This window comes from Acipenser ruthenus, chromosome 28 (genome assembly GCF_902713425.1).
Source record: "Acipenser ruthenus chromosome 28, fAciRut3.2 maternal haplotype, whole genome shotgun sequence".
In the NCBI taxonomy this organism is placed as follows: domain Eukaryota; kingdom Metazoa; phylum Chordata; class Actinopteri; order Acipenseriformes; family Acipenseridae; genus Acipenser; species Acipenser ruthenus.
This window is the reverse complement of record NC_081216.1, coordinates 10,194,792-10,221,418: the sequence shown is the minus strand read 5'-3', so window position 1 is coordinate 10,221,418 and position 26,627 is coordinate 10,194,792. Positions and strand designations below refer to the sequence as shown.

General features: G+C 41.8%; 2 protein-coding genes across 5 annotated transcripts; one reads left to right on the top strand and one right to left on the bottom strand.

Moving 5' to 3' along the window:
* Positions 1–493: 493 nt before the first annotated feature.
* LOC117964171 (GTPase IMAP family member 4-like) lies at positions 494–9,437 on the top strand. 3 transcript variants are annotated; one of them, XR_009309160.1, is made up of 3 exons: positions 494–559; positions 5,313–8,930; positions 8,970–9,437. XR_009309160.1 is itself a non-coding variant. In XM_034906792.2 (2 exons), the coding sequence occupies exons 1-2, from the start codon at positions 520–522 to the stop codon at positions 6,290–6,292; spliced, it is 1,020 nt and encodes a 339-aa protein (XP_034762683.1). In that variant the 5' UTR covers positions 494–519; the 3' UTR covers positions 6,293–9,437. The 3 variants fall into 3 exon arrangements, 1 of the variants encoding a protein (XP_034762683.1); XR_009309161.1 differs by having other exon boundaries at positions 5,313–9,052; positions 9,137–9,437; XM_034906792.2 differs by having other exon boundaries at positions 5,313–9,437.
* A 3,687-nt stretch (positions 9,438–13,124) lies between these two features.
* On the bottom strand, positions 13,125–26,160 carry LOC117435131 (histone-lysine N-methyltransferase 2D-like). 2 transcript variants are annotated; one of them, XR_009309159.1, is made up of 2 exons: positions 18,375–19,951; positions 13,125–17,674 (listed from the first exon to the last, which is right to left on the bottom strand). XR_009309159.1 is itself a non-coding variant. In XM_059002791.1 (2 exons), the coding sequence occupies exon 1, from the start codon at positions 26,115–26,117 to the stop codon at positions 24,177–24,179; it is 1,941 nt and encodes a 646-aa protein (XP_058858774.1). In that variant the 5' UTR covers positions 26,118–26,160; the 3' UTR covers positions 13,125–17,674; positions 22,996–24,176. The 2 variants fall into 2 exon arrangements, 1 of the variants encoding a protein (XP_058858774.1); XM_059002791.1 differs by lacking the exon at positions 18,375–19,951 and adding an exon at positions 22,996–26,160.
* Between the last annotated feature and the right edge of the window lie 467 nt (positions 26,161–26,627).

Here is a 26,627-nt window from a genome sequence, read left to right as displayed (position 1 = left end):
TTCATTTTATGCTTTTATATATCAGCGTAGGCAAATAAGCAAATAAGAATATTCTGAAAAAGCTTACAATGCATTCAAAATTATATCCATCTACACCCATATATGCACAAAAAATATGAAACATATCAGATTTCAAACTGATGTTATATGAAATACTTTATTTTATGATAACTTTTTTTTTGTTGCTGTTCCTAATAAACAAATGATTTCTGAATCCTTCAAGACTGGGTTGTCTACAGAACATGTCAAACTAACAACTTCCCACGACACAGAGCTGTTGATGTTAGTCCAGTTTAACATATATATGCAATAAAGTTTTTGTTGTAGTGATATCAACCCCCTTTTTTTAGAAGGTTAAGGATCATGAAATCACTAAAACGTGATAATATAATATCGAGTGCCAGCAGTGCCTAAGTACAATTCCCGTGTAGGCGTGGCACTGGCTTCAGATTCCTACATACTCAGTACAAACACCCGATCAGTGTTTATTACATCACCAGCACAGGTACAGCAGGGACAATGGCTTCAAGAGGTAAAGGAACATCAACTGGACTCGCTGGTAAGAAATTATCATATTCTCCTATGAATGTCTTACAAATTAAAAACAAAAACACATTTGTAAATAGATATTCTGAACTGCATGCATAAGTTTTGTCTAAAAAATAAATAAATTAAAAAACAAAACTAAAGAAACAATCCTCATCAAAACTAGGATCTCCCTCCGATAGGGTTGAACCCACATTTGAAATAAATCAAGAAGGTTTGTTTTTTTTTTTGGGGGGGGGGGGGGGGGGGGTTGCAGGTAAAGGTGGGCATTATACAATGTAAGAATTTATAAATGAGAGAAATACGTTTTATGACAAACACAGTTTTAGTAGTTGATTAAAAGGGTTTGTTAAAACGTTTTTTTTTTTGTTGTTTTTTTTTTGCAGAAATGTAAAGTTTATGGTCTATTATAAATCATGTCAAATTTTTTTTTTTTTTTTTTTTTTCTTTTAAAGTAACCTAAAGCCGGAAAAATATGGCAAACCTGTCGATATTTTGCAGCACTTCAAATCTGCATATTTTTCGTAAACATTCGGCAATTATTGGCGTGTGACGTATATGAAGACCTACACATGAGCTACCTGCCGCAATTACCATTGACTTAAGTGTGAGGAGTGGAGCCAAAGTGAAGGTTTGGGGTTAATACGCTCTGATGTTGCTTTCGTAGCAGTTGTTATCTCTGAAGTCACTATCATGACTGACTGACCTATAATATTTTTCTATTTACAAAAAACTTTCAATGATTTCCCTACAGTACTTATAAACGGCTATCTATTACTGTTACACAACATTACAAGTGTTATACTTAAATTGTACAATGTATTTCACACATACCTGATTTGTTACTTATTTAAACAAAATAAAAACAACATACTATGATCTATCTAATTATCTATATATCTATCTATCTATCCCAATGAGAAACTTCAGGAATAATACAAACCAATAAAAAAATGCATTTCACTAAAGCCCCTAACTATTAAGTTAAGTTAAAATTATAAGTTATAAGTTAAACTATTAGCTATAGAACATTTGTTTGTACGAGATTGTGAAGGGTAGGTTGATAATAAAATTGGTATATTTGTTAGTATTAAAATGGTTGTCATTTGTTTGTTAACGGGTCAATTTGGCTGAAAATGTAAGCAGGTCTTGGCCAAACCATAATACATCTTAGTTTTCAATTTAAAAGAAAACGGTTTGCTCGTTAGGCCAGAACTGCGCATACAAGAAATATTGCAAACGCAGCTGCTATGGCAACAATAACCATAGAAACGTAACCAAGCCTATGACGTGTTCAGCAATCATGATCAAATGTAAAAAACACTTATACTTTGAGTTCTAAGCAATAAACTGATAACGTGGACGTGGCGGACCGACCCCAAAGCTATACCCCCACCCCGCTCAAAGAGCGACGACGGGGATAAAAATCTATGGGCAGTTCTTGTGTATTATATTTTGCTAAACTGCAGTATCGTCGGTTGGTTAACCTGGTCTATATTCATGGATTGACGTTGCTCTGTGAAAATGTATCTATATGAAGAAACACTTCTTTCAACATCCACAAAATTGGTCAACTAACAAATATATTTTAGCCTTTCTTGCTGAATTACGGAAGTGCATTGCTGCCATACATAAAAAAAAAATAAAAAAATTAAAAAAAAATGATATCATGTCTTTACGTGATGATTATCCTGTAATTTCGTGATAGGGAATTATCACGTGATAACAAATTAACACGTAATTACGTGATAGGGAATTATCACGTAAATTTGTGATAGGGATAATTATGGGGGATTTTTCAGTAAATTCAGTTGTTTCAGTAAATGCGCTGTAAGTAGGATAATTATTATTATTATTATTATTATTATTATTATTATTATTATTATTATTATTATTTGTTTATTATTTGTTTATTTAGCAAACACCTTTATCCTGCTTAGAGGAGAAACCTCAGAATGTACCACAGGGATCAGTATTAGGTTCTCTGCTATACCTAATCTACATTAATGATTTAGATTCTGGTATAGTAAGCAAACTTGTTAAATTTGCAGACGACACAAAAATAGGAGGAGTGGCAAACACTGTTGCAGCAGCAAAGGTCATTCAAAATGATCTAGACAGCATTCAGAACTGGGCAGACACATGGCAAATGACATTTAATAGAGAAAAGTGTAAAGTACTGCACACATGCAATAAAAATGTGCATTATAAATATCATACGGGAGATACTGAAATTGAAGAAAGAATCTATGAATAAGGCCTAGGAGTTTATGTTGACTCAGAAATGTCTTCATCTAGACAATATGGGGAAGCTATAAAAAAGGCCAACAAGATGCTTGGATATATTGTGAGAAGTATTGAATTTAAATCAAGGGAAGTAATCTTAAAACTTTACAATGCATTAGTAAGACCTCACCTGAACTTGTGTTCAGTTCTGGTCACCTCATTACAAAAAGGATATTGCTGCTCTAGAAAGAGTGCAAAGGAAGAGCAACCAGAATTATCCCAGGTTTAAAAGGCATGTCGTATGCAGACAGGCTAAAAGAATTGAATCTATTCAGTCTTGAACAAAGACGATTACACGGTGATCTGATTCAAGCATTCAAAATCCTAAAAGATATAGACAATGTCGACCCAGGGGACTTTTTTGACCTGAAAAAAGAAACAAATTCCAGGGGTCACAAATGGAGATTAGATAAAGGGGCATTCAGAACAGAAAATAGGAGGCACTTTTTTACACAGAAAATTGTGAGGGTCTGGAACCAACTCCCCAGTAATGTTGTTGAAGCTGACACCCTGGGATCCTTCAAGAAGCTGCTTGATGAGATTCTGGGATCAATAAGCTACTAACAACCAAACGAGCAAGATGGGCTGAATGGCCTCCTCTCGTTTGTAAACTTTCTTATGTTCTTATCCAAGGCGACTTACAGACTAGGGTGTGTGAACTATACATCAGCTGCAGAGTCACTTACAACTACGTCTCACCCGAAAGACGGAGCACAAGGAGGTTAAGTGACTTGCTCAGGGTCACACAATGAGTCAGTGGCTGAGGTGGGATTTGAACTGGGGACCTCCTAGTTACAAGCCCTTTTCTTTAACCACTGGACCACACAGCCTCCTACGTAACCCTAATAAGCACATGTACTGCCCCAACTCACGAGTAAATCCTTTACCAGCTTTGGAAAAACGTAACTGCGATCACATCTGTCCAAGCATAATGTTTATGCTGTTCTATAAACCTGTTGTTGAATTAAATAGATGCTGTTTGTTTTAAAAATATATTTTTGGTTGTACCATTAATTTACTAAGAGTATACAAACAACAATAAACAAGTTTCATATGACACACTTGCAGAAATTGAATTTTAATCCAGTGTCACTAGTACATGGAAATGAAAGACCAGATCATTCTGAACATAGAGAAAGCTTCCATGCGACCCAGCGTTGCAGTCAAGAATTGTGACGTGATTAGAAATGATCACATAATTACGTGATAATTCCCTATCACGTAATAATGTGATAGAAGTTTTTTTTAATGTATGGCAGCAATGTGCTTCCGTAGGAAATAGTGTCATGTAATTCTAATTCTGGCAGGGCCCACATAATAATAATAATAATAATAATAATAATAATAATAATAATAATAATAATAATAATAATAATAATAATAATGTATTTGTTTTATGTACAAATATTACAAGCAAAACCAGCAATCCTATATAAAAAATATGAACATTATAGACTGGATGTGTGCTGAGCGAATATTTAAATAATTGACACCGAATATGATTATTGTTTGCGATTCATGGATTAATCTCTTAATTTCACTTATTTATTTTTTATTTAATAATGCACAAAAAAACTATAAATCAAACAAAAGGCACCCCCACTAATGATGCTCTGTAATCTCCTCTCTCCAGTGCTGGTTTGGTTGTCTTACTCTGTTGATGGTCTCCATCTAAATAGCAAGTGGCAACTCACTTAGTCAACAACAATGTACATTGTCATCACAAAATGCTTTCTGGCTTAACTCTGAGATGGTTAGCTTATAATATGCACAAATAACTACAGTAAAATACTATTCACCTAAAATGTCTATACTATATGTCTGTTTTGAGCAGTACACAAATATTTAACCTTTTACCTTGAAATATGCAAAAATAACTAACATACACTTCACTTAAAGTTGCAGTGAATAAGATATTAATATCATTTAAAACTATTTAATTATTTTGAAAGACATTGAAAAATTGCAGATTTTTTAATATTTTAATTGTAATATATTTTTTTAGCTTTTGAAAATGTCTAAGTAAAATGAACAGTCTGTACACCCTGCATAAACACTAACACAGTCCTGAACTAACTCTGAACTGCATGCTACGGTAACGCTGTTAGTTTTTTTTTTCCTCCTTGCATCTATTTCTGTTACTGCTTCCAGAAGCCATGACTGTAGAAGCAAAGCTGAGTGAATGAGAGAGAGTGTTTGCATAATGCTCTGTGTAGCTGTTGGGTTTACTATAGAAGAGGTGATGCAGCACTAAAAACAATCCTTTACCTTTTCATGATGCTTCTAATGATCTGGAGTGGTTCAGAGTATATTCATTTAATAAGAAGTTATTTCTCCACCTGGCATTATTTGTGCCTGCAGAATCCTAACTGAATCCAAAATTCAACCCTGCTGTCACATCCTGGACGCTGACGTCACCACCCACGCCACTCAAAGCCATCCTTGCCACAGGAAGTAAGCAGCTCTTTTTTGTTTTGCAGCGTCTAGTAAGCAGGGGCAGGACCAGGGCAGGTCCTCTGAGCTGAGGCTGGTGCTGCTTGGGAAGACAGGAGATGGGAAGAGTGCCTCTGGAAACACCATCCTGGGCAGTAAGAAGTTTGAATCTAAAATCAGCGCCTCCTCAACAACAAAGAAGTGTAAGAAGAAAACAGCTGTTGTTGCTGGGAGAAAGGTTTCTGTGATCGACACTCCAGGAATCTTCAACACAGATCTCTCTGAAGACGAGGTTAAACTGGAGATTGGGAGATGCATCTCCCTGTGCTCCCCAGGACCCCACGCTTTCCTCCTGGTGATGCCGTTGGGTCGATACACGGGGCACAAGCGTGAAACAGTGCAGGAAATCCAGAAGATGTTTAGTGAGGAAGTTATGAGGTACACCATCATTCTGTTCACTAGAGCGAATGAACTAAAAAAGGACGAGACTATCGAGGAGTACCTTGAGAGAGGCAGCCAGGAGCTCCAGGAGCTGGTTAAAAAGTGTGGAGGGTATCACACCTTCAATAACAAGGAGGAGAATCCCACCCAGATCACTGAACTACTGGAGAAAATAGAGAGCATGGTGGCTGTGAACGGAGGCAGCCACTACACTGATAAGATATACCAGCTAGCAGAAGCAGTGATCAGAGAAGAGTGGGTTAGTAAAGGAATAAGCAGAGAAAAGACCGAAAAGTCCAACAGTTTCATTAGGGCATTGACCATACTGACAGGAGCAGCAGTGGGAGCTGGTTTGGGGATCTTATTGGGAGGGGGGCTAGCATGTATTGCAGGTGGGGCAGCAGTGGTACCAGGAGCAGCGGTATTTGGGGTATTAGGAGGAGTATGTGGAGTGTCAATTGGATCAGAAGCATCAGGGCCAAGCGATGCAGTACAGAGAGTGATTAAAGCACTAGTAGACATAAAAGAGGCAGCAGTCAACACATTAAAAACAGTACCTGTGCCTGAACACGGCAAGAAACAATAGAAGCAGTACGTGCCCCTGAATGCAAGTTTACCATGGTGAATTTATCAGTGTTTTCACACTTTTCCCATGGCTTTGCTTTGCTTTTCAAATGGTTTGAACATGCTTTGCTATACTGTACCATGGGAATACCATGATATTCCATAATACATGTTTACTATGGTTAACCATTGTAAGAGGTTCGATTTCTTCTTAAAAATAATTAATCTTCTTCAGGTAAAGTTAATCAAAAATAGTTTATTCAGGAATCAAAATGCAAACAGGAACAAAGAATCCAAGGTGATGCATCAGTGAGCTCACATAGAAGCTGTTCTGAGCTGGCATCAGTGCAGATGTTATTTACTTCTGAGCCGAGCTGAGTCTCTTCGTACAGCACAGATATAGAGCTAGCTTATGTAATTTCCTTGACCAAATGTGGTCTTATTACCCTAGAATAATGCATGGTGTGAGACACAGCACATTAATACTTAACATCTGCGTTTCTTCTTCATTTTACCAATGTCAGCAGAAACCCAGATAACAAGAAGTTACATTTCAGGCAGCATAGTGCTATACCCACGCATCACAAGGTCGAACGACAAGGCTGGTGATTGCAAACACTGATGTGCACCAGCCATGTACAGCTTGATGTTAAGAGTTCATTAACCCTGCATTGATTCAGAGCAGGGTTAATGAACACAATGTTTACAGACAGTTTCAAAGATTTCTCACTTCTTTCATCATTTAAATGGGAAGCATACGTAACAGGTTGTATAATGAAAAGGAATAAAGGCTGATGAAACAATAAGAGCTTGTGCTATTTAACTGGAACAATGTGTACCCTGCCCCACACACGGTGCGTACTTATCAGAAAAAGCCTGCGTGTTCCAATTGTATAGTGTATTATTATGAGTTCCATGACACTTACTTTTGTTAAAAGTGACAAGCTATAACTTTAGGTAAGTGGTTTTAGAACCAGTTTTAATTGGTTTGATTCTGGTTTGTACATAGGCTTAAAACAGCTTATTAAGCAGAAGCAAAGGTTTGATCATCCCTCCGAGGTCACAGCTGCACTCTGAGTTATGAAAAGCCAGTCACTCCGACATGGGTGTATTTGGGGCCACATGCCAAGCTAAAGAGCTACAAGGTCAGGGAAGCACACAGGCAAAAATCCTTACACCATGGTCCAGTATAGTAAAGCACAGTGAAAGCATGTTAACATTGGAAAAGCAAAGCAAAACCATGGAAAAGGTGCAAAAACACAATAATAAATTTACCATGGTAAACTTTCACAAGAGCAGCTTTGCGTATTGAGAATATATTAGAGCACAACACTGAGAACCAGTGCAGTGAATTCTCATTGAATTCCACATTCCAGTTTGAACCGATTCTCTTCCAGATGGAGGTCAGTGTGTCTGGCAGACATGAAGTGAAAGAGAGATCATGATTAGTAATGACTGGGTTTATGAAACTGGGCTTTCATTTGTTTTTATGGACGTGTTTTTTTTAACAGTATTTTCCGAACAATCTTTCAGTTAATAGTTAAAATAGCTAGAATTTATAGGTTGAATACAATTGTACAATTTTATGAGCCAAGTAGCAAATTATTTTGAAATTTTCATTGTTCATCTTGAAACATTCAGTTGTTTGACTATTCGATGATTTCACCTGAACTATAAACAGCAATGATACAACTTCATCTGTCTGTTGATCTTTGCTTCTGGTTCACATTTTCATTTCAGCTTTTCAGCAGCATGATAAAATGCAACACTGTTTCGTGTCAGTGTGCTCGTATATTTCATTTAATCAGATAAAATGGAATCTAATGTATTTTCATGGGGGCTATCGGGGTAAACATGTTAAGAGTTCAAAGTCTTTTTTCTTACCATATCCCACAGAGACAAAAGACATAACTTGAGTTTTTATTTTCTTTCATTCAGTTAAAAAAGTAGTTGAAAAACATCTGCTACTATCGTGATAATCAGTGTATGGTGAAAGAGTGGGCTCACGACTATTGTGATAATCAGTGTATGGTGAAGAGTGGCTCACGACTATCGTAATAATCAGTGTATGGTGAAAGAGTGGGCTCAGGACTATCTTGATAATCAGTGTATGGTGAAAGAGTGGCTCACGACTATCGTGATAATCAGTGTATGGTGAAAGAGTGGGCTCACGACTATTGTGATAATCAGTGTATGGTGAAAGAGTGGCCCAAGACTATCATGATAATCAGTGTATGGTGAAAGAGGGGGCTCACGACTATCGTGATAATCAGTGTATGGTGAAAGAGTGGCCCAAGACTATCATGATAATCAGTGTATGGTGAAAGAGGGGGCTCACGACTATCGTGATAATCAGTGTATGGTGAAAGAGGGGGCTCACGACTATCGTGATAATCAGTGTATGGTGAAAGAGTGGCTCACGACTATCGTGATAATCAGTGTATGGTGAAAGAGGGGGCTCACGACTATCGTGATAATCAGTGTATGGTGAAAGAGTGGCTCACGACTATCATGATAATCAGTGTATGGTGAAAGAGTGGCTCACGACTATCATGATAATCAGTGTATGGTGAAAGAGTGGCTCACGACTATCGTGATAATCAGTGTATGGTGAAAGAGTGGGCTCACGACTATCGTGATAATCAGTGTATGGTGAAAGAGTGGCCCAAGACTATCATGATAATCAGTGTATGGTGAAGAGTGGCTCACGACTATCGTGATAATCAGTGTATGGTGAAAGAGTGGCTCACGACTATCGTGATAATCAGTGTATGGTGAAAGAGTGGCTCACGACTATCGTGATAATCAGTGTATGGTGAAAGAGGGGGCTCACGACTATCGTGATAATCAGTGTATGGTGAAAGAGGGGGCTCACGACTATCGTGATAATCAGTGTATGGTGAAAGAGTGGCTCACGACTATTGTGGAAATTTACTATCGTTTCATCCCTAGTGTCACTGTGCCGTGTATTTCATTTAATCATTTTCATGGGGGCTATCGGGGTAAACATGTTAAGAGTTCAAAGTTTTCTGTCTTTTTTCTGATTATTATTAGCACAGTTTTGTTAAAAATGAACTTTGTATTCTGCTTTACAGTACAATTTAAGAGTGTTAATATCGTCACTGTTCTTTCAATTATATTAAAACTCAATAAATAAACATGTGTGATTGATGTGTGTGCTTCTTGTGTTCCCTGCAGACAGACACCTGCCCCCCATCCCACAAGTCCTCTACCTTCTATCTCTGACCGGCTTCATGTTACTGGGATTTCTCTGACTCTCAGACACGTGTCCTGCTGTCTTTTCAGATATTGTCAATACTCACTGAGAGGAATTGCAAGGAACCACGATTTAAGAAGAACTATTATTATCATGTTTCATTTTAAAAGAGTCTCATTTGAAGTGCCTTGTATAATTCCTCTACATAGTTAATGTACCACATGTAAAGAATTAGTTATAATCAACCAATCAATAGGTAGGTAGGTAGGTAAGTAGATATTCTCACTGAGAAATGCAGAACATTGGACTGCATTGCACGTTGAAACTGCATGTTTCTGGCACTGGTTGTATGTCGAAGCAAAATTTGAACATTTAGCACTTGGATAATGCTTAAAATTTGAAACTGTAAACTGTTAACACCCAAAGTACTCTTACAAAAGTTCACAGTGGTAAATCTGCAGGGTCATTTTGCAATCCCCCCCCCCCCCCGATGTTTTTCCCACAGTAATAACAAGCATTTATCATATTGTATTTAAGCAAGGTTTACCATGTTTTTAAATATGCTTTACTATAACTCTCTGTGCTTCCCTATGCTTTACTATATCTGTGATTTATCATGTTTCCCTATGCTTTACTGTACCTCTCTGCTTTACCACAACTCTCTGTGCTCTACAATTGTCACATGTTTTTTTTGGCATTTATTTCAGATTTGTTGTAATTCTCAGTGTAGCATGGTATGCTGGAGAGTAATCTCTTTAAGTTTCACAATTCATTTCCTTTGTTTTGCCAATCTCAGGGTTGTGGCATCTGGTGTTTACAGTAAGTGTGGGTTTGTAGGGTTATTCCCAAGAGACAATTAACATCTGACTCAAAGTGAAACTAAGTATTTATTTAAAGGTAGAATAGGAGCAGATGCAAAATATCATTCAACACATAAAAATGAATTCTAACAATGTTAATACCTATCAATACTACAAGCATGATCACATTTGCTAAAATAGCTTCAATAGCAGAGACTCAAAGTTACCTTCTTAACAACTCTATGTGATTCAATTAGCACAGCATGGATACCTCCGTGCCTGTATATCCTAAAGCGATCTGTCTCTTCCTTAAAAGTTCTTCTAAGCCCGGTTACAACCAGGAATCGTCTATCTAGGCTTCCGACGATGTAGACTGTGTTTTTCAGATCTTAAAGAGCAACTATCAGGGTTTTTAAAAAATCACTTATCAGTCCCTACGTGTTGCTTCAGCTGTTTAAAGGGTACATCAGCAGTACATGAAAAACAAAACATAAACTATCCCACCTTGCTGTTCCGAATGTATTTGGTCATTGTATAATAATCAGTTTGTGCCCAAACATCTGCATAATGCTACACTGCCAATGTCCAAAATTACTCTTCTGGAACATCTTTTTGAGCCAAAACAAGTTGCCTTCCGTATGTACTCAAAGGAAAACCTCACATATACTGGCGCATGCCCAATGAAGTGTCATATACGCTCTATTAGTCTGTGTGGAAACACTCTAGTCTTTGTGACAAACATACGGTCCATCTAATTTTCTGTAAGGAAGGTGCTTTTGTTTTGTGTAGTAGACATTTTTCAAATTGTGCATGTTTCCTTCACATGTTGTATTTTTAATGTTGCATTCAATAAAAAAAAAAGTCTTAGATATTAAATAAACTTAGCAAATCAGATTTGGAAACGATGTATTTCCTTTCGGGAATGAGGTCTTTGAGCATGATCCAAACTAAAAATATAAATATTGCATTTTTTTATTCTTTAAACAGCTGAAGCAACACGTAGGGACTGATAAGTGATTTTTTAAAAACCCTGATAGTTGCTCTTTAAGATCGTCGGAAGCCTAGATAGACGATTCCTGGTTGCAACCGGGCTTAGAAGAACTTTTAAGGAAGAGACAGATCGCTTTTAGATATACAGGTACAGAGGTATCCATGCTGTGCTAATTGAATCACATAAGAGTTGTTAAGAAGGTAACTTTGAGTCTCTGCTATTGAAGCTATTTAGCAAATAGGATCTCGCTTGTAGTATTGATAGGTGTAATAGGTTGAAACTAAGCACTGTCTTTTTAAAGAAGAAAAAATATTTTTTTACTGTTTTGGCAGGAAGATATTGTATCCGATCAGCGTGGATGAGGAGCGGGACAAGAAGGATTGGACTGAAGCAAGATGGAGGATTATCAGTAGGGTGTACAAGAAAAAGAAAAGTGTAGGAACAATTCAATAATTGATCATTTAGAGTTTATCTGGGTTGATTAGTTCTCTTATTAATAATATTTGATTGATGTGTTACAAAGATCGAGGATTTACTATGAAGACACATACACACGCTAGACACAAGGAATGTTTAATCAATAGTAGTATTTTATTAAGTACACATAAATCAGAAAAGTCATAAAGTAAATCTCTTGTCTCTTTTACTGCATTCATGCAGCTAGCAGGGCAATTGAAATATGACACCGCCTATCACCTCACACACCAAGCAGCCACTTCAACAGCCAAGCAGGCTGTGATGTAGCTAGTAGCTTGCTCATACACATACACGCCCACACACACCCGCACACAGCCTAAACTGAAATGATGCAGACAATCTTAGAATAGATCTGTGGCAAAGTGGTGAATACGTGCAGGCCCGGAAGAAACAGACAGACAGAAACAGCGAGGTTGGTGAAGTTGAGCCCTTGGTTGTGCTCAGCATTTAATAAACAAAACAAGAGAACACAAAAACAGGACACGGCACTCTACGCCAAAATAAAATAGACAAACAAAACGTACTAAACACTAAACAGACAAACGAACAAACACGGTGAGTGAAAACAACTATCTATTTTTTATTATTCTTTTCGTTTATTTTAACTCCTCTCCACACCCGTTCTCCACTCACGAACACCCAACCCAGAGTGAGTGCTACGTGTCTCTATATATACTGTTGTGCTGGGATACAATTAATTATTCACTTGAATCCCAGCACGTGAATTCATTACGTGCAACCCCGTGCTCACATATTATTACATACTTTAAATGCACGTGCAATCCCATGCCTAAATATAATTATACAATTTAAATCCTCATGCTGCACACACCCATTTATATCCCGTGTACCAACTACAATACACCAACATTTACACACAACACGCAACATACAACACAGAAACGCACACAAGGGCAGGGCACATTGCCACAAGATCACATTAAGCTTATGAATGGTATATAGATTAATGGTATATAGTATTTTTTTGGCGGTCATCTTCTCTTTCAGGGAACCAGGGTTACATCCATAACCTATCGTTCCCTTTCAATTCGAAGATGACCACCAAAACAATACTTTTGGGAAAGTATACCAAAGCCGTCGCAAGGGAGAATGAGCGGACAGCACACGAGGGACATCTCGTTACCGCCATCTAGTGTTGGTGGTGTGAGCGTGCAACCTCAAGGACCCTTGTGCCTAATGAAGGTGCAGAGGGATCTACCACATTGAGTCGGTAGAATCTGATGAATGTATGCGGAGTAGCCCAGCTAGCCGTAGTACAAATATCAATCAACGAGGCACCTCTGAAGAGGACCCATGACGTAGCCACACCTCTGGTTGAGTGCGCGGCCACCCTGCCAGGTGGGGGTAGGCTGGCATTAGTATATGCAGTAGAAACCGTGTCCACAATCCAGTGATACAGTCGCTGCTTAGAGAGGGCTTGGCCTCGGGTCCTTTCACCATGACAAACGAAGAGCTGGTCAGACTGAAGCAGCGCTCTCGTTCTTTTCACATAACATCTCAATGCCTGAACTGGGCAAAGAGAATTTAATCTCCTATCTGACTCCTCCATGAAGGGAGGGGGATGGAAAGCCTCTAATTCCACTGACTGATTCAAGTGAAAAGCTGTAATCACCTTAGGGAGGAAAGCAGGGTTTGTGCGCAACGATACCGTTTCCATTGTCCCAAATACTGACCCGTTTAGCGGAGGTGATAGCTAATAGAAAGGCTGACTTCATAGAGAGATACTTCAGCTCTATGGGGGCCTTAGTGAGAGCCTCCAATACCACGTCTAGACTCCATTCGGGGAGGACGTAACCACCGAACACCCTTTACAAAACGGCTAGTATATGAGCGCCCGGGGATACTCAGTCAATGGGGACATGGCATGCCAATATGGCTGCTAGGTACACTTTTAATGTATAGGGGGATTTACCCGCCTCTAACAGATCTTGCAGAAACTGTAAAATAATTGCTATAGGGCAATAGATGGGATCATGACCTCTGGTCATGCACCAATTTTGTGCAGGGATGTCCAGTGACCCGACCAGTGTCCGCAGACTCCTCTGCCTTCCCAGACCGCCCCCCAACCAGAGTTGGATGTGACTATCGTCAGCACTTGACGGTTGTGTATCACTCCCATCATTACGCCTTTGCTCAGATGAGAGGCTTGCCTCCACCAGCATAGTGCTTCCCAGCATAGGCGAGAAACGGTCAGCCGACAGTGTTTGTCGCGCTTGGGGTGTAGCTGAAAGGCACTGAGCCAGGCTTGGAGAGGGCACAGGATGGCTGATGAAGCCGTGGCCATCAGACCCAGTAGTTTTTGGCACAATACCAATTGTAATGTAAACCCTTGATGAAACAGGGCCAGACAGTTGTGAATGGCAGCTACTCTGTTGTCTGACAGGTAGGCTCGCATCGTAAGGGAATCAAGCCAGAAACCCAAGTAGACTGTACTTTACACCGGAATTAATTGGCTTTTGGATGAGACCCAGCCTTGACAGATGCTCCGTCACAGTCGCTGTGTGGGCCACTGCTCCTTCCTGGGACTGGGAACAAATAAACGGTTTTCCAGGTAATTCATTACCCTGATCCCTTGCAGCTGCAAGGGAGCTAGGATGGCATCCAGTGCACCTTGAAAATGTGCAGGGGCCTAAGGAGAGGCCAAATGGCAGCACGGAAAACTTGAAGACGCTCCCCGAAAGGTGAAGCAGAGATACTTCTTGTGCGCTGGACGGATAGGAACATGAAAATATGCGTCCTTCAGGTCCACTGTTGTAAACCAGTTGCCCGGCTGGACAGACTGGAGGATGTGGCGATGTGTGACCATCTGGAACCTCCTCTCCCTCAAGAACCTGTTGAGGTGTCTCAGGTCTGGGATGGGGCGAAGGCCGTCACCCTTTTTTGGCACCAAGAAGTATCTCGAGTAGAACCTCTCTCTTTAAGAGGTGTGTTCTACGAGACAGATGGCTTCCTTGAAAAGCAGTGTTTTTACTTCTTGTCTGAGTGCCAAGACCTGGAGAGGGTCGTTCACAGATGTAACCATGATCCCTCGAAAGGGAGGAGGTGCAGCGCGTAACTGGTGTGTACGGTGGCGAGCTGAGACCCCATGTCTAGCACTTCCCCATCCTTGCTGACGGCCCCTTGTATTAGCTGTTGCAGAGGCCTGGATGCGGTGCCTCAGGTCACCCCATGGTGCCCTGGGGATTGGAATAGTCCGGGTTACCGTAGTAACTGCCGAACGCCATTGTCTCCCCGTTCCTCGTGCCGGGGCATGGGACTGGAGCATTGCAGCCACCTGTCGAGATGCCTCTCGCTCTTTGTGAGAGCGTTGCAGTATCTCATCTACCGCCATTCCAAAAGTATGGCCAGGGGAGATAGGCGCATCCAATAGGCAGACTTGTCCGCACTAAGGCTGCTACGGTGGAGTCCACTAAAGGGAAGTGTGCCAGCTCCATCACCTTCCAAGGGAACTGCAGAAAAATCACACAAATGGAAAGAGGTTGGTTTATACTCACCCTACCTACCTGTTCGTGAAAGGCAAAAGAGACCCATGCAGTGACTATTTATTACCTCGTGAGGCGGGACCGAGGACGTCTCTCCGCGGAGGGGCCTATCAGCAGATTTGATATAAAATGCTCAAATCAAGGAGGCATATCCCTAAAGTATTGTTTTGGTGGTCATCTTCGAATTGAAAGGGAACAGACTTGAAATGAGACATTGCAAACAAGATTTTGTGTAGTAAATATTGTTTTTCTATTTGAACTTAAAGGGAAGCTCCTGGTGTTAAAAGGTGAACTGGTTTAAGTGAAGTATATTTTTTGTGAACTATACTGCTTTGAACTGTTTTTTGAAACGGGACTGTGTATTCTGAGGTACCTTATTGAAGAACATGCATTTTCTGCACATTATTTTTTGTATTCATTTTTTCCTTACAACAGAACGGTGCTATTGATTTTTTTTTTATTATTTAAAACAAACTGTGCTACTGAACCTTCTCTTGTGAAAAAGACCTTGCCAGCGAACTTTTATTTTTTTAAAGACAGATTGTGACATTGGATTGGACTGAGCTAAAGAGAATTTTTTTTTGTATGGATTTTTTTCTAAAAAAGGGAACAAGTAGGGTTAAAAAACTGAAACAGTAAAGGAAAGAAATGCTGTGTTAATTGTACTAGAAAAACTGTTTACACTGCTATTGTTTTTTTGTGCAGTGAAGGTGCCGATTGAGTGTAGGTGTAACTGTGAAATGTTAAAGCTTTGAGTGTTGAGATTTATCATTCTTAACTGAGGGGTTTATAAGCTGACATTATTGTGTAGTTTGGGGTATAACTCTGATTACTGAGATTTGGTTTGGGTAGCTGTCACCTGACAGAAGGGGACCAAATTTAAAGTTCAAGCAAGACTTGCAGATTTCTCTAGTTTTTCTCCCCAAGTGAAAACAATTGCTGTTTGTGGAAAAAACCAATAACACAAAAATCAAAGCAAAGTTTTAATTTTATTTCATGCTGCAATAAAGAGTTTTTTTTGTTTACAGCTGTTGAGTTTTGAAGCTAAGGTTTCTGTAAACCGCTGTTTACGGGTTATCTTTAAACAAAAGATAAAGACAGCAGGATACGTGTCTGAGAGTCAGAGAAATCCCAGTAACATGAAGCCGGTCAGAGATAGAAGGTAGAGGACTTGTGGGATGGGGGACAGGTGTCTGTCTGCAGGGAACACAAGCAGCACACACATCAATCACACATGTTTATTTATTAAGTTTTAATATAATTCAAAGAACAGTGAAGATATTAACACTCTTAAATTGTACTATAAAGCAGAATACAAAGTTCATTTTTAACAAAACCGTGCTAATAATAATAATCAGAAAAGACAGAAAACTTTGAACTCTTAACATGTTTACCCCGATAGCCCCCATGAAAATACATTAGATTCCATTTTATCTGATTAAATGAAATATACGAGCACATTGACACGAAACAATGTTGCATTTTATCATGCTGCTGAAAAGCTGAAATGAAAATGTGAACCAGAAGCAAAGATCAACAGACAGATGAAGTTGTATCATTGCTGTTTATAGTTCAGGTGAAATCATTGAATAGTCAAACTATTGAAAGTTTTAAGCTGCTAATAATTCAATACCTAGGTCCTGGCCCTCAAAAGCAGACAACTGTATACAACTCATAAATTCTAGCTGTTTTAACTATTAACTAAATGAGCATTACAAAAATATTAGAAAACAGAAAAATTATGTTACAAACACGCACGCCTACATCTACTTCTGCTCTTGTCTGATCACTGCTTCTGCCTGCAGGTACATCTTGTCAGTGTAGTGGCTGCCTCCGTTCTCAGCCACCATGCTCTCTATTTTCTTCAGTAGCTCAGTGACCTGGGTGGGATTCTCCTCCTTGTTATTGAAGGCGTGACACCCCCCACACTTTGTAACCAGCCCCTGGAGCTCCTGGCTGCTCTTAAGGTACTTCTTGATAGTCATGCCCTTTTCGAGATCATCCGCTCGGGTGAACAGAATGATGGTGTACCTCATAACTTTCTCACTAAACATCTTCTGGACTTCCTGCACTATTTCCTTCTCTTGCTTTGTGTATGGACCCACCGGCATCACCAGGAGGAAAGCGTGGGGTCCCGGGGAGGACAGGGAGACGCATCTCCCAATCTCCAGTTTAACCTCGTCTTTAGAGAGATCTGTGTGAAAAAATCCTGGAGTGTCGACCACAGAAATGTGTCTCCCAGCAACTACAGCTGTTTTCTTCAGGCACTCCACTGTTAATGAGGAAGAGCCGGCATCAGATTGAAACTCTTCTCTGCCCAGGATGGTGTTTCCAGAGGCACTCATCCCATCTCCTGCCCTCCCAAGCAGCACCACCCTCAGCTCAGAGGACCTGCCCTGGACTTGCTTACTGGATGCTGCAAAACAAAAAAGAGTTGATTACTTCCCTCCAGAGATGAGAGTCCTGGGTTTGAAATAGTGCTGTAGCGATTCACCGGTACAGAATAGATAGGTTCAGTTCAAACGATACGACATCAACCATACCGGTACAAAACTACACAAATACATGGTAACTCACTAAACACAGTAATGTAGGTCACAGTGTGTTAAAAATGAAAGCAGAGCGGCAGAGGATATTGTTTATTGCAGTGCATTCTTCACAGCATTCGAGTTAAAAAAACAAACAAACAACGTTTTAACTTAAGATGATGAAAACGTGAACAAATATAAACCTATAACGAAAGCTCCCTAAAGCTTAACATCAGCAGTGTGGAGTAGTGGTGAGGGAGCAGTGTGCAGTAGTGGTGAGGGAGCAGTGTGGAGTTGTGGTGAGAGAGCAGTGTGCATTTGTGGTGAAGGGGCAGTGTGTGGTAGTGGTGAGGGAGCAGTGTGAAGTTGTGGTGAGGGAGCAGTGTGGAGTTGTGGTGAGAGAGCAGTGTGCAGTTGTGGTGAAGGAGCAGTGTGCAGTAGTGGTGAGGGATCTTGACCGGAGGGCCGTGGGTTCAAATCCCAGTTGGGAGTGGGACACTGCTGCTGCTGTACCCTTGAACAAGGTATAAATGACCTCTTTTACACCTACTCGGGTGGTTTTACACAAGCAAGATATCCGACCCGTACCGTGAAACTCCAGCCTTGGACGTATCTGAATCTGGCTCGGGGCCGAAGCAGGCCATGGGCAGGGTTACTGCATTTCGTCATTACATCAGTCAGCATTCATGACTGAAAACAAGTGGTGTACAGGGTTCAAGTTCAAAGTAAAGAGCGTTTGGGGAACGAAATAATCACTACTTTATATATTTTGTGATGACAGAAGAATCGTAAGCAAACTGTGTTATTTATTTTGTGACACAGTGTAACTTCGTTTGCAGCTCACAGAAAAGCTTTCGGCACTGTCCTTTAATTTTACCATTATGATAGTGTTTCACTTTAATCATTCCATGTAATACCTCATTTATTTAAAATACATAATGTTTGCAAGTACATTAACGGCTTAAAAAATATATAATTGGAAGGGACATGTTTGTGTTACACAATCACATGACATACAGCATTTTTAATCACAAAAATCGAGTTCAGCTAGACTCTCACAGTGTAAAATGCAGCTACATACAATTGATAAAATGAATGTTACATAGGGCCAGATCTTTTCATAAAGACTGTAATAAAGCCAGTTGATGTATTTTATACACTTGTTTTTATGACTATATTTTAATAAAAACAAAGCAAAATACATTCTTCATTTCCATTACACAAGAGTAGATGTTAAAACTTCATGCTGATTTGGTTCATAAGAACATAAGAACATAAGAACATAAGAAAGTTTTGTCGTGGAAATTCTAATAAAAGGAAGAGAGACTGCGAGTTCCAAACACACAGGCCTTTATTTCTTAAGTTTGCAAACTGAAAACACTCTCAACACACAGGGTGCTAGATAATTATCGAGCAGTGTTTCAACATACAGAGTTAGATCAGTTTCTTATATACCTTAAAACTGTCAGCAAGGCAGAGGGTTAGCCAATGATGATTCAGGTATTAGCATATAAGAGAAAACTTATAACTATGCATACTTGGCATAAAACTAAGCAAGCAGATAAAAAGGATGGGTGGTTTGGGTATACGTGCAAAAAGACACGTCTGGCTCATCCCTTTTTTCTCACAGCCGCAGCTGCAGTGTAGGCATCTTGCAGTTCCTTATCTTTAGCATAGCATACAAGGTTATGTGACCAAGGTTATGGGAGTACAAAATGCCAGTACATTATGTCGAGTCAGTTCTATTTTCTGTAACATTTCTATTACAGTTTACAAACGAGAGGCGGCCATTCAGCCCATCTTGCTCGTTTGGTTGTTAGTAGCTTATTGATCCCAGAATCTCATCAAACAGCTTCTTGAGGGATCCCAGGGTGTCAGCATCAACAACATTACTGGGGAGTTGATTCCAGACTCTCACAATTCTCTGTGTAAAAAAGTGCCTCCTATCTTCTGAATGCCCCTTTATCTAATCTCCATTTGTGACCCCTGGTCCTTGTTTCTTTTTTCAGGTCAAAAAAGTCCCCTGGGTCGACACTGTCTATACCTTTTAGATTTTGAATGTTTGAATCAGATCGCTGTGTAATCTTCTTTGTTCAAGACTGAATAGATTCAATTCTTTTAGCCTGTCTGCATACGACATGCCTTTTAAACCCGAGATAATTCTGGTTGCTCTTCTTTGCACTCTTTCTAGAGCAGCAATATCCTTTTTGTAACGAGGTGACCAGAACTGAACACAATATTCTAGGTGAGGTCTTACTAATGCATTATAAAGTTTTAAGATTACTTCCCTTGATTTAAATTCAACACTTCTCACAATATATCCAAGCATCTTGTTGGCCTTTTTGTAGCTTCCCCACATTGTCTAGATGAAGACATTTCTGAGTCAACATAAACTCCTAGGTCTTTTTCATAGTTCCCTTCTTCAATTTCAATATCTCCCATATGATATTTATAATGCACATTTTTATTGCCTGCATGCAATACTTTACACTTTTCTCTATTAAATGTCATTTGCCATGTGTCTGCCCAGTTCTGAATGCTGTCTAGATCATTTTGAATGACCTTTGCTGCTGCAACAGTGTTTGCCACTCCTCCTATTTTTGTGTCGTCTGCAAATTTAACAAGTTTGCTTACTATACCAGAATCTAAATCATTAATGTAGATTAGGAATAGCAGAGGACCTAATACTGATCCCTGTGGTACTCCACTGGTTACCTCGCTCCATTTTGAGGTTTCTCCTCTAATCAGTACTTTCTGTTTTCTACGTGTTAACCACTCCCTAATCCATGTGCATGCATTTCCTTGAATCCCTACTGCGTTCAGTTTGAGAATTAATCTTTTATGCAGGACTTTTGTCAAAAGCTTTCTGGAAATCTAAATAAACCATGTCGTATGCTTTGCAATTATCCATGGTCGATGTGTCATCCTCAAAAAAATCAAGCAGGTTAGTTAGACACGATCTCCCTTTCCTAAAACCATGCTGGCTGTCTCCCAGGATATTGTTACCATATAGGTAATTTTCCATTCTGGATCTTATTATAGTTTCCATAAGTTTACATATGATAGAAGTCAAGCTTACTGGTCTGTAGTTACCTGGTTTGGTATTGTCTCCCTTTTTGTGGATCGGTATTACGTTTGCAATTTTCCAGTCTGTTGGTACAACCCCTGTGTCAAGAGACTGTTGCATGATCTTGGTTAGCTGTTTGTAAATAACTTCTTTCATTTCTTTGAGTACTATTGGGAGGATCTCATCTGGCCCAGGGGATTTGTTTATTTTAATTGCTCCTAGTCCCTTTAACACTTCTGCCTCTGTTATGTTAAAGTTATTTAAAACTGGATAGGAACAGGTCGACATGAGGGGCATGTTGTCCGTGTCCTCCTTTGTAAAAACCTGTGAAAAGTAATCATTAATATATATGCTATTTTATTTTTGTTAGTCTATGATTTTGCCATGTGTGTCTCTTAGACATTTAACCTCCTCTTTGAATGTTCTCTTGCTGTTATAATATTGGAAAAAACATTTTGGAATTGTTTTTAGCCCCCTTAGCAATATTGATTTATATCTCTCTCTTGGCCTTTCTAACTTCCTTACAGGGGTTACAGGTTTTTTTACATACAAATTATTGTACCCCTTATACCAGTGCTTTTCAACCTTTTCATCTCAAGTACCAGTGATTCAGTAGGGACCATCTGCTGTGCCAGTAACTGTGTGCAATCTTAAATGGCTGTTGTAAAACGCAGTTCTTACAAAAATCGCTTAAGTTGCTATGACTTTCTCTAATTATTTGAAGAATTTGCCACAAACTGCTTAGGTTCACCATCAGTAACTTGAAAAGTTCATAACGACCCTCTCGTTGTGATTTCTCAGACTTGCTAGGTCATTTTTATTTGTCTGTCGTTCAGTGGTACAAACAGATTGATACATTGTGATAGAGATATTGTGGTTGGGAAAACACATGGTCATAAATACAACTGCTGCTGTATACCAGTTGCAAGCCTGCATTATAGAGTTGTGTTTTACTGGAGCAATCTGGGTAAATTACCTTGCTCAAGGGTACAGCAGCAACGTCCCACCTGGGATTTGAACCCACGACCCTCTGGTTAGGAGTCCAGATCCCTAACCACTACTCCACACAATTTAAAAATAAGGAATTTAAACATAAAAAAGTTCAGTAAAGCACTAAGTTAAACTAGATGAACTGGTCAGTGTAAGGGCACCTCCCAATTAAGGACACTACTTGAGGTTCCTTGATGGACTGTTCTGATACAAATGGAAACTAACATTGCACACTTTAAAGCAGAGTTAACATTTTGTATAATATGCAAAGTAAAATAAGATGAATTTGTCTGTAAATAGTAAAATGTACTGTGGCTGTCTATTCTTTCTTACACAGCAGTTATAATTACAAATGAAATAACTCACCCATTTTCAGGAAAATTGTCGTCTTTTTTGCAATTTCTTCTGCTTTGAACCGGAATAGAAGTCTGCTTTTTGCTTTAGAAAAAAAACCTTAATGCACCTGAGCTTTACACTTTGAAAACTTCTGCCAGTTTGTTTTATAATCCTGTAAGACTAGTTCACAATTCCATCACTAACAGCAGAATACATATTTGATCTGCTCTGAACACAAACGCTGGTTGTAAGTGCCTGGAGGGTGAGGCAGCATCCCTATGTGTCTGAGCTCTGACCAATTTGCATGTATGTCACTAATGCCAGAATCACCGTCGAGCCCTCTTGAGGTGTTGTGGACTAGTTGACGAAACACAGAGGATGGAAGGTGCCCACTTGAAGACCCCAGAGATGTACCCTACTTAGCTCAATCCAGACGGTTGTCATGCTGATGCTCTGGGGAGACCGCACCGTGGTTGATCCCCAGAGCCAGCATCACAGCCGTTGTGTGTGCTGATGCGCTAGGGAGGCAATAAGTTGATCCCTGGAGCCAGCATTACACTTCAGCCATCAACACCAGACAGAAGGATATCTACATCATCATATGGAAGGAAACGCAAATTGATGGAGACACAGATGGATCACATTAGTTTACTGTAAAGCTACGTCTTAGTTGGTGCTTATCTTGGCGAGAGCCGAGTTCAAATCAGCATGAAGTTTTAACATCTAATCTCATGTGATGGAAATCATCACTTGGCCCTGATGCTTCCAATTCCACCAACGAGTTTACCCACATTCCAGACCATTGAAGAGCGTTACCTTCTGCAGCACCTGACTCTCTCTCGACTACAGCTCTGCTGTTCTCCTGGTGATCGGAAGCGCTTCCACCCTGGATTCCCTGTGAATCAAAACGGCACGTTGCAAATAGTTCACTGCATTTAAAGTCACAGTGCACTATTTTTGTTTTTGTTTATTTATGTTGCACTTCGTGACATAATAAAAACATGTTTTCTTCCGCACCTGTCTTTCTCTGTGTGTCATTTAAAGAGCCTTCCACAATTCCATACAAATGGTTCAGCATGGTGGGTTGTTATTGTTGTGTCCTTTTTTGTAGGAAACAAGTCTGGATTAGCCACTTAAGGACCAAGCATTTTTCAATGGGATGCACACCCAGGACCAAGCGCTTTTTGGCTGTTTTTGACTCCCTTGCTATATAAAATCACTATACATTTTTTACAGTAGCACCTTGAAATTGGTGTCCTTTTTCCAGCACATTTTGGGGAACATTATCTACTACTCCAGAAACTATAAAAACACCTCTGACTCTTTTTTTTCAGTTTATGTCGTTGTCACAAAGACGGCCGGAGTGGGTGGCGTCAGACCAGAAGCAGGGAGTAAACAGACAGAGACTTGGGGTTTTGGTGGAGCTGAGCGAATGGTTTCGCTCAGCATTTAATAAAACAGCACAGAAAATAAAAGGTTTGAACAGACAAAAACACGGGACACGGCACTTGCGCCAAAATAAACAGACAGACAAAACGCACTAAACACAAACGGTGCACGGAGACAAACAAACACGGTGAGTACACACACTTATCTTTACGTTTAATGATTTTAACTCTCTCCTCTCTCTCTCACCCGTTCTCCTCTTCCGAACACCTAACCACCAGTGAGTGAAAATGTGTCTCTATATATACTGTTGTGCTGGGATTCAATTACTAATTAATTATTCACTTGAATCCCAGCACGTGAATTAATTACGTGCAACCCCGTGCCACACATTATATTTTAAATGCACGTGCGTGATGTGCAATCCCGTGCCTAAATACAAATATACACTTTTTAAATACACGTGAAACACAGACCCGTTTATATCCCGTGTACCAATGACTATACACCAACATTTACACACGCAACATACATACACAGAACACCCAAATGCACACAGGGGCGGGGCACTTTGCCACATATACCCCCCCTTGTGCGCAGCACACATGGCCTCAACGGCCACCTCCCCCCTTAAAAACCCAGCAGTCCAGGACAAAGTCTCGGGCTGGGAAGGGAGGCTTCAGTGGGCCCTTGGCTGGCAATGCTGTCAGCACCCCTGCCGGTAGTGGCACGGCTGACAGCCTGTTGGTCCCGTCCTGCAGCGAAAAAGCTGCGGGGGCAGGTGGTCCCTCGACCTCCCCCTTCTTCGTAGCCGGCAGCTCCCTCCTGTGGGGCTCCGGCCACAAGAACTCCTGCAGCGAAACTGCTGCTGGGGACAGTGGTCTCCAGACCTCGTCCCCCTTCTTTGTAGCCGGTAGCTCCCTTTGGTGGGGCTCCGACCACAGTACTGCCGGCAGCGAAGAAGCTGCAGTGGGAGCAGGTCTCCGGACCTCCCCCACGATCTCCGGCAGCGAAACTGCTGCAGTGGGAGCAGGTCTCCGGACCTCCCCCACGATCTCCGGCAGCGAAACTGCTGCAGTGGGAGCAGGTCTCTGGACCTCCCCCACGATCTCCGGCAGCGAAACTGCTGCTGGGGTTGGTGGTCTCCAGACCTCCTCCCCCTTCTTCGTGGCCGACAGCTCCCCTTTCTGGGGCTCCAGCCACCGTACTCCCCGTGGTGGAGGTATGGGAAGCAGAGACAGCTCCTGCTGTTCTGCTTCTGGCAGTGGCAGAGGCAGAGGCAGCTCCTCTGCTCCTGGAAGTGGCAGAGGCAGCTCCTGCTCCTTTGCTCCTGGAAGTGGCAGAGGCAGCTCCTGCTCCTTTGCTCCTGCCGGTGTAGGTGGCTGAGGCAGAGGCAGCTCCGGCTGCTCTGCTCCTGCTGATGTAGGTGGCGGAGGCAGAGGCAGCTCCTGCTCCTCTGCTCCTGGAAGTGGCAGAGGCAGCTCCGGCTGCTCTGCTCCTGCCGGTGAAGGTGGGAGCAGCGTGTAGTCTCCTGCCGATGGAGGTGGGAGCAGCGTGTAGTCTCCCCCTTTTTCAGGGGACTGGTGCTGCTCTGCCTCTCTTGCAGCGGACTGGTGCGGCTCTGCTTCTGAAGGGGAAACCAGCAGGCATTCTTCCTCTGCTGGTTGTGCTGGGGAAACCAGCAGGCATTCTTCCTCTGCTGGTTGTGCTGGGGAAACCAGCAGGCATTCTTCCTCTGCTGGTTGTGCTGGGGAAACCAACAGGCATTCTTCCTCTGCTGGTTGTGCTGGGGAAACCAGCAGGCATTCTTCCTCTGCTGGTTGGGCTGGGGAAACCAGCAGGCATTCTTCCTCTGCTGGTTGGGCTGGGGAAACCAGCAGGCATTCTACCTCTGCTGGTTGTGATGGGGAAACCAGCAGGCATTCTTGCTCTGCTGGTGAAGGTGGGAACAGCTGCCTCTCAGGCTTCGGATTCCCGCGGTCCCCCCGTCTGGGCGCTGGACGCTCGCGGTCCCCCCGTCTGGGCGCTGGTTCCTCCTCTTCATACTGGGTGGGGCATATGGCTAACGTGTGCCCATAAGCCCCACAGCCAGGGCATAACTCTGCTGCGAGGTTCTTTAAAAAAACCTCCCAGCCATCATCCTCGACCTCCTCCCTTTTGGGCTGTGGACGCCCCGACTCCTCCCTTTTGGGCTGTGGACACTCGGGTTCCTCCCACTCAGGCGTAGGACGTTCGGGTTCCTCCCACTCAGGCGTAGGACGCTCAGGCTCCTCCCACTCGGGCTGTGGACGCTCAGGCTCCTCCCACTCGGGCTGTGGACGCTCAGGCTCCTCCCACTCGGGCTGTGGACGCTCAGGCTCCTCCCACTCGGGCTGTGGACGCTCAGGCTCCTCCCACTCGGGCTGTGGACGCTCAGGCTCCTCCCACTCGGGCTGTGGACGCTCAGGCTCCTCCCACTCGGGCTGTGGACGCTCAGGCTCCTCCCGCTCAGGTACTGGAGAGGGCAGTGACTGCTCCTCTCCCTCTTGCTCACTGGAAGGCATCCCTCCCATGTCTGCAGCTAGGTAACCCAGCACCACAATGGTGAGGTCACGAACGGATGCCGGGTTGTGCTGTTGCTCCCAGTCCTCCCATCGTTTCCCATCTCGCATCTGCAGTGCGTGAATAACCATGGGGAGGTCACTGGCGAAGTTCCCCTCGGGGTGCACCAGCCAGTCCCATATTTCCCGGGACGGTGGGGAACCCGGTGGCAGTGGGGGTAGAGGGGTGGCTACTGCCCCGTTGTGGCTGTCCTCCTCCCAGCCCGGCATGCAGGATGAGGGCTGCAGCTGTTGTTGTTGCTGCTGCTGCTTCTGCTGCTTCCTGCAGCTCTTTCTTCCCATCCTCGCTTTACTATTTTTTTTTTTTTTTTTTCACAAAACCCCCTCTCCTGGTCTGACGCTTGGAGGCGCTATTATCCCACGATGACACCACGTGTCACAAAGACGGCCGGAGTGGGTGGCGTCAGACCAGAAGCAGGGAGTAAACAGACAGAGACTTGGGGTTTTGGTGGAGCTGAGCGA

Bases quoted from the DNA above. Each gene is read 5' to 3' on its own strand.
- LOC117964171 (XM_034906792.2), top strand. From the start codon at position 520: ATGGCTTCAAGAGGTAAAGGAACATCAACTGGACTCGCTG. The intron at 560-5,312 runs GTAAGAAATTAT...TTTGTTTTGCAG, and splicing joins AACATCAACTGGACTCGCTG to CGTCTAGTAAGCAGGGGCAG.
- LOC117435131 (XM_059002791.1), bottom strand. From the start codon at position 26,117: ATGGGAGGGATGCCTTCCAGTGAGCAAGAGGGAGAGGAGCAGTCACTG.